This window comes from Piliocolobus tephrosceles, chromosome 13 (assembly GCF_002776525.5).
Source record: "Piliocolobus tephrosceles isolate RC106 chromosome 13, ASM277652v3, whole genome shotgun sequence".
Taxonomy (NCBI): Eukaryota; Metazoa; Chordata; class Mammalia; order Primates; family Cercopithecidae; genus Piliocolobus; species Piliocolobus tephrosceles.
In genome coordinates, this window is record NC_045446.1 from 60477112 (window position 1) to 60489520 (window position 12409).

At 40.7% G+C, this 12409-nt stretch overlaps 1 protein-coding gene and 1 pseudogene across 1 annotated transcript; one reads left to right on the plus strand and one right to left on the minus strand.

The window, feature by feature from the left end:
• The first annotated feature begins 1137 nt into the window (after positions 1–1137).
• LOC111540982 lies at positions 1138–2106 on the plus strand (annotated as a pseudogene).
• A 9006-nt stretch (positions 2107–11112) lies between these two features.
• On the minus strand, positions 11113–12058 carry LOC111540942 (olfactory receptor 52D1). The gene is given in 3 exon segments (XM_023209622.1): positions 11113–11369; positions 11372–11455; positions 11458–12058. Coding segments are annotated over 3 exon segments (942 nt in total).
• Positions 12059–12409: the final 351 nt, after the last annotated feature.

Genomic DNA, 12409 nt, shown 5'->3' on the forward strand with positions numbered 1-12409 from the left:
CAGATAAAGACATTTATTTTGTTTCTGTTGCTGTTTAAAGCAAATAACAGACAGAGTCTGGCAGGGTGCGGTGGCTCATGCCTGTAATCTCAGCACTTTGGAAGGCTGAGGTGGGTGGATCACTTGAGGTCAGGAGTTTGAGACCAGCCTGGTCAACATGGTGACATCCCATCTCTACTAAAAATACAAAAATTAGCCAGTCGTGTGGGATGCACCTGTAATCCCAGCTATTCAGGAAGCTGAGGCAGGAGAATGACTTGAACCTGGGAGGCAGAGGTTGCAGTGAGTTGAGATTGTGCCACTGCACTCCAGTCTGGGCAACAGAGCAAAAAACTCTGTCTAAAAAATAAAAAAAATCCAATCTCAGGCAGGGGATCCCCTTCCCTTCATCCATTCAGTTCTGCTTTTCAACTATAACCTCATCACTGACATCATATCCCCTATTCCCCTAAGGCTGGCCCAGGACAAGAACAGCTGCCATCCCTATGGGAGCCAGGTGGCTGCAGGGCACCAACAGGATGTGGATGAGAGAACATCACTGGACATCTCCTGATCCCTGCACCCAGGTGTGCTCAGTGCCACATCTAGGCTTCCACAGGTCTGTGTCCCACAGTGTCCTCAGGTGACTCTGCATTCTGTTCCAGAAAAGTATGCCTTGGGCTAGAGAAGAAGCAGGGGACAGCCAGCTGATATCTTGTCGAGAGCCATCATCATGCATCATCAGAGTGTCTGTCAAGACCCCACAGGACTGCCAGGAATTTTCACTGGCCGAAAATAGCAGTGTCCACCACTTTAAGAAAAAGCATCTGGTTTCCCTTCCATGTGACTGCTGATTTTGGTCCTGTGGGATGATGACATTATGCACTGGCCTCTGTCACTTTTTCTAACTGAGACACTAGAGAGGGAGAGGGAAACAGGAAAGAAAAATCTAGAAGACGTTTTGGAAAGATGTTAGATTCTCAAACACAGTCATGGTAAAAGCAAGGTGATGGGAGCAGAATAATTCTTTAATGGGTATTTGAATGGAGGCACCTGTGAAGCATCTTTTGCCTTAGAGAGAGAACAGGTGCTACAATAATGGACTGTGCTGTTTATTTTTTATCTTGCAGTAGTTGCTGCAGTGTCTGCTGACATCAAATGCGTATCCTGATAGCCTTCAATATCAGTGGTGGTAGCCTACATGAAACTTTTATCTTGATGGGAATTCGAGGGCTGGAGGCTGCCTTTATCTGGATTTCTATCCTTTTTTGTGCCATGTGCCTGGTGGGACTGGCTGGAAATGCTACCCTCATCCTGGTCATTTCCAGGAACAATACCCTTCATTCATTCATGTTCCCATTCCTTTGCCTTCTCTCAGTTCCTGACCTGGCTCTCGGTTCTACCACTGTGCGCAAGATACTGGCCATTTTGTGGCTCCATGCTGGTGAGATTTCCTTTAGTGAATGCCTGGCGCAGATGTTTTGTGTCCACTCTATCTATGCTCTGGAGTCCTCAGTCCTTCTTTCCATGGTCATTGATCGATATGTGGCTATCTGTAACCCATTAAGATTTACAACCAATTTCAACCATGCTGTCATAGGTAGGATTTGCCTTGTTAGGATATTGTGTAGTGTGGCTATTGTCTCCTCCTTTATCTTCTTGCGGAGGTGATTCTCCTACTGTGCTCACTGTGTCTTGACACACACTTACTGTGAGCACATGGGCATTGCCTGACTGGCCTATGCCAACATCACTGTCAATATTGTCCTATGGGCTGACTGTGGCTCTGCTGGTCATGGAACTGGATTCTGTCCTCATTGGCATCTCCTATGGCCTTATCCTTCATGCTGTCTTTCATCTTCCATCTTGTGATGCCCAGCACAGGGCTCTGAGTACCTGTGGCTTCCACATTGGCATCATCCTGGTTTTCTACATCCCTGCCTTCACATTTCTCAACCACAGCTTTGGCCACCACTGGGTCCCCAAGCATGTGCACGTCTTTCTGGTTAATCTCCGTCTGCTGCAGCCTCCTTTACTGAACCTAGTCATCTATGGGACTAGCACCAAACAGATTTGGAGTCAAATCTCTTTCTGAGACTTCTTCACTTGGGAAAGGATTTGGTTTAACCTATCAATCTGAGATAGAAGATGAGGAGAGTATAAAAACTATGAGGGATCATTGATAAATTCATAAGTGGGAAAGAGAAACACTGTGTTACAAACTATGGGACTTGGCTGTAGTGGGATTGAGAAGGAATTAGAGAGACTGATGGGTTGAGGAGGATATTATTTAGGTGCACTGGCCCAGTTGGATTAACATCCATAGGACTGAACCCTGAACAGAGTTGATTTTTAAGCATTTTGTGGGGTGGGGGGAGATCTGTGCAGGGGGAAGCATATTACAGAAGCAAGAAACAAAGACAGTTATTCAATTAATTGAGACAAGCATTACATCATTTCTTACTTTCCAAGGAAAAACATGTTTTATAGCTTGAGTTTATCTGTCTAGTTACCTTGCAGCTGCACAGCTAGAGAAACAGGGTCTTCACAATGCCTGGGAAAGGAGGAGAGATAAGGCTCACTAGCCACAGAAAAACAGACAGTTAATTTTTAAAGGACTCCAGCTCTTTCTCTTCCTCAGGAGGAATTGAGTTTTCTTACACACAACTGAGTTTCTGCTTACACATTCTTTAATTTCTTTTAATTCCTGTTCTATGGCTTCTAGTACTGGACACATCCCTTTGCCACTCATGAATTCAGATTTCCTTATCAGTACTTCAAGTGTCTTACAGCTCTATGATCTGGTAAATCTAGTGCCCAGATGGGTCCATTTTCAATCTTGCTGTGGAAGTCCAGAGTTCCTGAATTCTGGTCCTGCTTCTTACAATAACATCTTGGGTCACTAAACCTCGTTTTTCTTCCAGAATTAATGTGTGGTTCATAGCAGGAGATTATCATTGTGAGTATTCTTGGTAAGTATTTGTATTGCAAGGTGAACTTTTTGGTTAAATGAAGCCAGGACCTTGGAAGAGCAGGCGTGGGGCCTACAAAGATGCATCTAGGAGCAGAACAGATGTTACAAAGGCATTGAGCACTAACCCCCACTCTTGCGTCCAGCTTCATTGTACGATTTTTCTGTCTTTCCGAAGTTATTATGCTATTTGGTCCCTTTAGCATTTACTCCTTCAAAAAATAAAGAGTTTTAACTTTGTTGCCAGTTGCAGGCTGGCATCCTAATAAGAAGCATGAATTTATTTGTCTATTAAAATAAATGTTCATTTACTACTTTATCTTTAATAATTTGTGTAAATTTTAGGGGTTTGTGTGCAGTTTTAGTACATGGATATGTGGGGTAGTGGTGAAGTCTGGGCTTTTAGTGTAACCATCACCTGAATAATATGCATTGTATCCATTCAGAAACTTCTTATCCTTCACCCCAATTATATCTTCCTACCCTTCTGGGTCTTTAATGTCTATTATTTCACTCTTCAGGTCCATGTGTATACATTATTTAGCTTTTACTTATAAGTGAGAACATATGGTATTTGTTTTTCTGTTTCTGAGTTACTTAAGGGCCTCCAGTTCCATTCATATTGCTGCAAAAGACATTTTATTTTTGATGGCTAAATAGTATTCCATTGTGCATATATATCACATTTTCTTTATCCAGTCATCTACTGATGGACAACTAGGTTGGGTCCATATCTTTCTTATTGCATTCACTAACATTCAACAATTAGCACCTGTTATATTCCAGGCTTAGTCCCAAGTATTACCAGCCTAGTCCCAAGATTACAAAGGAGGGAATGATCGTAGAAGAGGTGATGTTAAATCAATGTCCTATAAGGTGGGTAGCAGGCAACCATTTGCCAGGTGAACAAGCCAGAAAGGCATCCCAGGTAGAGGAAACAGCATGGACAAAGGAATGGAGGTTCAACTGTCTGGTGTGTTGGAAAACTGTATGATCAGTGTGGCTAGAATTTTGTGATGACGGCTATGCTTTATGTAACAGTCTCACTTGTTTGGGAGTGTACCCTGAAGGCAGTGGGGGCCTTTGAAGGTTTGAAGCAGGGGATGACATAGTCCAATTTACATTTTATATCAAAGTTAAAAAATGAGATTGGAGGGTAGCAAGATTATTGGTAGAGAGACAAATAGAAAGGCTGTAGCTGCAATCTTTTGGGGAGCGGCAGTAGATTCTTCCTAAGTGGAACAAAAGAGAAACCCTACCTGAAAATTTAAGCTACATCCACCTAGGCAGGTTTTCAGTTTCAGTAACCTCTGCTAAGTTTTGCCTGGGCCACAGTGCCTTACACAATATTCCTGTGAAATATAGCCGTCCCTTCTTATCTGCAGAGTAAATATTTCGAGACCTCCAGTGGATGACTGAAACAGTAGATAGTGCTGAACCCTATGTATACTGTTTCTTTCCTCTACATGCAAACTTATGATGAACTGAAATTTGTAAATTAGGCCCAGTAAGATTAAAAATAACATAAAATAGTATAATCATAACAATATACTGTGATAAAATTTATGTGAATATTTATTTCTGGAATTTTGTGCTTTATTTTCAGATTGTGGCTGAGCACATGTAACTGAAACCATAAAAAGCAAAACTGCAGATAAGTGGGGACTACTGTGCTAGACTCACTGAGCACTCCTGCCTCAGGAACTGGTCTTGAGTCTGATGCAAAATTCTCCCACCCTTCACACACACAGGACTGGGAGAAGCCAAATACCTTTCCCAATTTGCCACACACATAGGTTCCCTTCTTTCAAATCTTGAATGAAACTTCTATTTCCATCTTTTCAGTCTCAAGAGCATGAGCTTTGGAGAAAGAAAAATGTCCTAACTTCAAACTGAAGCACTATCTATGTTACTTGAATGGCCTTCTATGGGTTGCTTGACATCGTTAGTCCTGTTTACCTGATTAATAGAGAAAAGAAATAAGAGTTATGGTTTAGAATTATTGTAAGGATTAAATATGTGAATATCTTAGCAGAGATTGCTTAGAATATAGCTAGGGCTAGTAAGTGTCCGTCATTAAAGTCATTGAAACTCTGAGTCTGTTTTCCCATCTGTAAGATGATGTTGATACTATCTATTGGGTATTAGCAAAGATTTATGTAAAGCTACACATATTTATATTTAACATGCAGCATATTACTTTCCACATAGATACTCATCAAAGTAGTTATCTCTCCCTTTCTGTGCTCCAAAAACTCTCCTACCTCACGTTTAATTGGTGAATATCAGTAATTGATATCTGTGATGCTCAGTGAATGCTTTAATTTCCCAAAACACATCTGAAAGCCTGCTCCCCACAATGATATGATTAAATTTCACAGAACCTGTCCAATTTCATTTACAGCATCTCCCCACATGGGAAGGGAAGAGGAAAGTGGGGCCATTCCTGACGAAAATCAAGGGCCACATCTGTCATTGCCGCTACTCTTGTGATTCCCTGGGTGTTTTCTTGCTGTTCAATTCCTTCATTAGGCTGTACAGGCTGGGTACTGAAGGCATCACTTGCTTATGAGTAGCAGGGTCCAGAGTCTAGTGGGCGGTATGAGGCATCATTTCTCATGTGCCCATTCCACACTCAGCCCAGGAGACTCTGCATCAGGCTGTAAGGACCCGGGCTCAACAGGCTCATGAGGTAGGCTCCGTTCTGATCAGAGTTGTACAGTTCCTGTCATCCTCTGTCACCGTTAAATAAACTAGACTTTTCTCATCTGTGTTTTCTTCTCTGTAGGACATCCTTTCTTCCTGCACATTCCAGTCTTGGAAATGTTTCCCTGCACTCTCTATCTCATATTCCTCAGATTAATTTTTCTAACTATTGCCACTGGCTTCTGGATTTGCCCTCCTGTTCCATGGAAATCACCTTCCCTAACATCAGCAATGGCCTCCTAATTGCCAAATCCAATGGATATTTCTTAGCCTGCCTCCTTTAAAAATGTTCTTTGTGAGGCTTAACACTAGTAGCACAGCCTGTGATTTTTTTTTTTTTTTTTTGTCATTGGTCTTCTCAGTCTACGCTGCTGTCCTTGGGGGATCGCATATTCTTTTACAACTTTTCCTGGCTCACGCAGATGATAACACCTATTTTTCTATTCTCATATTTGCCTGGAGACTTTACTTCCCATTTCACTGAAAGAACAGATACGGTGAGAAAGAATACTCACAAATTCACACCTCCACATCCACCCACTTATGTGCATAAGTGGCAATATATTCTACCTGCTCTCCTGCTGCTGTAGATGGAATTACTAAATGAAACTATTTCACAAAAATGCTAGATTCCTTCTACACTTACCTATTCAAGAACAGTCTTCCTCTCTTTCCTGTATAATCAAACTTTTTTTTTCCAGTGATTCATTTCCATTAATTGATATCTTGTTATTTTCTAATTTTAAAAAGAATACACTAACAAAAGCAAGAAAAACAAATGTCTTCTGTCCCCTTTTTCCTCTGTCTACCAAGTCATTTTTCTGATCACCTTTACAGCCAGAGTAACTACTCAAATAGTTGTTCATGCTCACTGACACAAGTTTCTTTCCTCTTTTTCCCTTAACCCTACTATACTAAGCCTTGCCCATATCACTCTAAAGTTTGAAACCATTCTTGCCAGGGTAGCCAAAAATCTCTGCGTTGCTGGATACTGTGGTCATTTTTCAGTCATTCTTCATGCCTTATAGCCATATTTGAGTAATTCTTGTGTTTGATGTGGTTGGTTACCTCCTCTTTTTTCTTGAAACACTTCCCCTTATATTCCTAGACATCACACACTTTCAAATGAACTCATCCCTCAAAGACCTTTACCTCCTACTTTCCTTTGTTGATTCCTTCTTATCTCTCTGACTTCTTCACTTTGGAGTTCTTATCTTTCTATTGTATCTCATTTCCTTGGTGTTTTTGCCCAGTTGCATGACTTTAAATACCATGTATATATTGATGAGTTCCAAATTTATATTTCTAGTCTAGACTCCTCACTGAATGATTGACTTTTGTAGTCAAACGTATGAGATATTTCCTCTGGGATACCTTAGAGATAATGAACTAATTATTTTCTTCCACAAACCTGTCTGTCTTCCTTGTCTTCAAACAAATAAAGGCAAATCCACACGTCCAGTTGTTCTGACCAAAAACCTTACAGGCATCCTTGACTTCTCTCTCTTGATGAAATCAATTGCTATAAAGTGCTGTTGGTGTAACCTTCAAAATATACCCAGAATCAGACTCCTTGTAACCATGTTCATTGCTACCACTCTGTGAAAATTGCTGGCATTGCAATAGCATTCTAAGCAGATTCATTGTTACTATGCTGGTTCCTCATTATTTTTTGCTCTACTCCTGACATAGCAACTACATTGATTCTTTTAAGCACCAGGACAGGTTATGTAACATTATACAGAGGAAGAAGCAAGCACAGAGAAGGTCTGTAATTTTCCTAAGGTCACATAGCTCCTGATTAACAAAGATGTAGGGACCAGAGCTCTTGGATTCCAGAGTTTGTGATCTTGGCTCTATGCTGCTCCATAGTCAGAATCCATCAATTCCCTTGAAACAAGTGAATAGAAAGTGTGTCTTACCTTGCTTGCCCTTACACAGAGAAAGGTACAAATTAAGTTTCAACTGTTTGGGAATTTAGAATCTCAGTTAGAAAAAATTAAGAGAATAATCTAAATCACAATGAAGAAATTATCTATTAATATATTTATAATAGCAAATTGAATGTCTCTGTGCTGCTGAGAACCAATGTTAGCACATCAGAATAAAGTCAAATAACATGGAGTGAGATGGAAGAGAGAAAACAGTTTCTTCACACTCAGAGGGAAGAATTTTTTTTGTTTTTTGAATCCTACATATACAAGAAAATTGTGTGTGTGAGTGTGTGTGTATGTGTGTTTATGTTTATTTTGTGAGAGAGAGAGAGACAGACTTGGTGGGGTGAGGTGCATTCTGGTTCTGGAGATGTGCTATGGAATTGGGGAGAACTTGGCGGGGTAGTTCTTCAGGGCCTTACCAGTGCTGAATTACTTAAAATTGAATTCAGAGAGTCTTCCTCAGTACAGATTGAAATGGCTAGACTTGGGGATAAAGGAACAAGTTTACCTAATAGGACAAGATTCTGAGGTTAGGCTTATTGTTAACTCTTCTTTGCAATTTGGCAATTGCACTGATTTATGTGCTAAACTGTGAACTCATTTCTCAAAGTGGTCCAGGAGAAGGACTGTTTAAGGCTCTAGCAGGATCAGGTTCATGCAGCAGTCTAAATGATTTGCACATGCTCTAGGGTTGGTGACATCTATCTATACTCAAAAGCTGAATTTCTTTTTAGTGCATAGGTAAAACCATATTTTATGCCTTTTTAGGGAAAGATGATGCTGAACACTAGGATGTGGTAATCAGGGAAGTTGCACCTTGGGAAATCCTGTCTTTCTGTGTTAGTCATTTGCATTGCTTTATTTCAAACTTCAGTAACAGCTGATTGAGATTGATCCATCAATATTTCAGTGGAGACTGACTTATAAAATTTGTAAGGGCTGCCTGTGTCTTCTCATCTGGGCCTGGATTTTGAGGACCCCTCAAAATGTAATCACCCCTAGCTTCCTCAAGCTCTTTCAGTAATCCTCTTTGCTGTCTCCTTCCTGCACCATTTTCTGGTACCTCCTCCTCTTCCAATCTGTTCCACACCTCTGATCATTCTCCTCTGAGCTCCTCTGGGCCAAGACATGACTGTCCCTGACCTGTGACAGCTCCTTGTGCATGAATTTACCTCCACAGCTGAACTAGGAGCTCTCCATGGTCACAGCTGACACTTATCCTCTTGTCTTACCCATGAACTTGTGAAACTTTTTCCTGGAATTGCTTTTCTAGATAAAAATACTCTTTGTCCTGATTCTTGTGGATGTGACTATATCAGAACAGCCTCAGTGTAATATAAACAAGAATCAAATTACTGAATACCTACTGTGTGCCAGACACTGTGCTAGACATACATTTTCATTATCCAACACATTAGCGTAATGAAGACATCATTTATTCATTAAATCAACCAAGACTATGATACATACCAGTATAATCTCTAACACTTTTCCCATAATGTTTTATTGAGTGCTTATTAATTATGTGCAAGGAACAGATGAAATGCCTAGTCTGATGAAGTATTAAAATGGTTATCAATTCAAAAGCAAATAAATGAACACTGCAGATTAAATCAGGCAGCTATAATAAAACTTAGCATACCTTTATAACTTTAAGAATTATTAGCTGAATACTACCAACTGCCAGCAATCGGAATTGAATGCTTGCTTTGTTTCTGAGATTATAATAAACACTTTACTAAGGCTGAGGGCAGTAAAGTGGGATACCCTAATTCACGCAGCTAGTAGATAAGCCTATGGTCATCTGCACACAGATCTCATAATCTTTGCATAATAAAATACTGGACAGTGTATGAGATATTGTCAATAAATGTCATAACCTTAGGCTATTAGTCTCCCTGAATGACAGGCTTTTAATTTATAATGCAAATAACAACGATCATCTCTCTGAGGAGTTGGAAGGAGATGGGTGGACCTATTTCAGAGCTGAGATTACTAAAGCATTACTATTAAAAAAGGAACTTGGATTTGTGTTGGGGTGATCAGACCCAACACCAGGTCATGGGGTTGATGAAGTCCAGCAGAGTCGAAGGATTAAGAAAAAGACAGTTTCAGAGAGAGAGTGGGACCAGGGGGCCATTGCGATTGTGAAGGCAGTGAAGTCCCCGAGCTCTGGAAGCCCAGACTATTCATGGGTGACCAAATAAAGAAACAGATGGTGAGAATGTGGGGGGTCAAAAGGGTGCATTGCATTAAGCACATGATTTACAGTTGTGAATGTTTAGCATATGCTCTGCTACTTGAGATAACAGAGAGCAGGTTCTTTTAACTCAAGACACAATCGATCCTGGGAGAGCAAGGAGCAAAGAGCCAGCAAGTCTAGACACATTCCAGAGCCACGAGCCCTGGATTCTGTCCAAGTCACGAGAGGTTTTATGCCCTGGGCTTAGATTATGGTGCATCAGGGTAGCCTTCCACCCTTTAGCACAGAGCTTGGTGTTCCAAAGGCCACAAATGGTTTTAGATCCTGGCCCCCAGACATGTTCCAAGACTTTTACATTATGTCAGACATGTCAGTCATGCAAGCCCTGCCTTAGCTTCTCTTCCAACACTCAGTTTTTCTCCCAACAGATTTGGGGCTGGCTCCTGTGAATTCTTAATAAGGGATAACTTTATGACTAAAAGGAAAGAGACCTCAAAATGGATGAATGTGGGAGGAGTGAAAGAAAATACGATTTTATTAAGTACCAGTCATATCTCCAGCACTTTTAAAATATTATAGAATTGTTATCTAATATAATTATCACAATAACCCTGTGATGTGAGGTAATGTAAAAAAAGTTTTATATAGGTTAAATATCTTTACTAGTAATGTTTAGAGAGGTTACATAACTTTCTCATTTTATATTTATTTAATGAGTGCTGTACATGTTGGTCACTGTCTTCAGTTTTCTAACTTATTTATTTCTCACTACAACATTCAAAGTTAGATGTTATTATTATCCCCATTTAACAGTTGGCCAAATTGAGGCACAGAAACATTTCAAACATGCTCAAGGTCACAAGTAGAGCAGTCAAGATTCAAATGCAGGCACTCTGACTTTATACTTTGTGCTTTAAACCAATACATCAATACTCAAAGTGATGGAATTCAAACTCAAATTCACTCCAAATCTTCTCTTTTACACTTGGACTCACAGGAGAATATTCCTACCCTTAAATCCAGATGCCTCTGAAGACCAGGAATTGACTTTCTCCTTAGTAAGTCATAGACACTTTTGAGACAAGTGTGAGAATATTATCACCTTTCTGGGGTATTCAGAGTTCCCCGAGGAGCCTCCTGAAAATATGTTCAGTGTGATCATTGATAGCTCCGATTCATCTTGCTATTTCTTTTCCTTTCAGAGCTTCCTGCCATGTCAAACCATTCCTTTCATATCATCAGTGTGTGTCCATGTAAATGTATCTAGACAGCTATCCTACATATTTTTTTTTTAATCTCCAACTTCTGCTCAGAATTCATACTGACATCTTCCCCAGGTGAAGCAGTTTTAGAAGTCAGCTCCAAATATGCTTGGTTCTAGCTCCATAGATAATAGGATTGAGCACAGGAAGCACCAGAACATAGAGATTAGCCAGAAAGATGTGCACATGCTTGGGTACTTGGTGGTGACCAAAGCGGTGGGTGAGGAAGGAGAAGAAGGCAGGGATGTAGAAAACCAGGATGACTCCAATGTGGGAGCCACAGGTACTCAGAGCTTTGTGCTGGGTGTCACGAGATGGAAGACTGCATGGAGGATAAAGCCATAGGAAATGGCAATGAGGATGGAATCCAGTCCCATGGCCAGCAGAGCCACAGTCAGCCATAGACAATATGGACGGTGATGTTGGCACAGGTCAGTCGGGCAATGCCCATATGCTCACAGTATGTGTGTATCGTGACACGGTGAACACAGTAAGGGAGTCACCTCAGCAAGAAGATGAAGGGGGAAGCAATAGCCACACTATGGAATATCCCAACAAAGCCAATTCTGCCTATGACAGCATGGTTGAGAATGGTTGTATATCTTAATTGGTTACAGATAGCCACATATCTATCAAAGGCCATACCAAGTAAAATCGAGGACTCCAGAGCGTAGATAGAATGGACACAAAACATCTGGGCCAGACATCCACCAAAGGAAATCTCACCAGCATGAAGCCACAAAATGGCCAGCATCTTGGGCACAGTGGTAGAACTGAGAGCCAGGTCTGTGAGTGAGAGAAGGCAGAGGAAGAGGTACATAGGTGCATGAAGAGCATTGTCCAAGGCAATGACCAGGATGAGGCCAGCATTTCCGGCCAGTGCTACAAGATACATAGCACAGAAAGGGATGGCTGTCCAGAATTGGGCAGCCTCCAGCCCTGGGATCCCTGTTAAGAAGGTGTCTGGAAGATGGTTATCACTGAGGTTAGAATCTGACATTCTTCCTGGCAAATGAAGGACTCTTTCTGAGTAGTATTGTTATGATTGCCCTGTAATATCAGATATTTGGTTGATTTATATAAAACAAAGATCTTTCTGTGAAATAATCTTCTTTAGACTCAGAAAAAAAATTTGTTTTTCACTTGTACAAGCATCTGAAATGACTACCGCATATAATTCATTTTAAAACCTTCTGCTAATTTCTATATTGTGCAATGATGTTTTGAGTTCTATATCCAAAGCACCAAGCTAAGTATTTATTAATCTTCTCAAACTGACCCTTCCAGACTTGTCTCCCTCCACATCCTGCACATAATTTATTGATCTCTAGTCCATCCACATCATGGGATG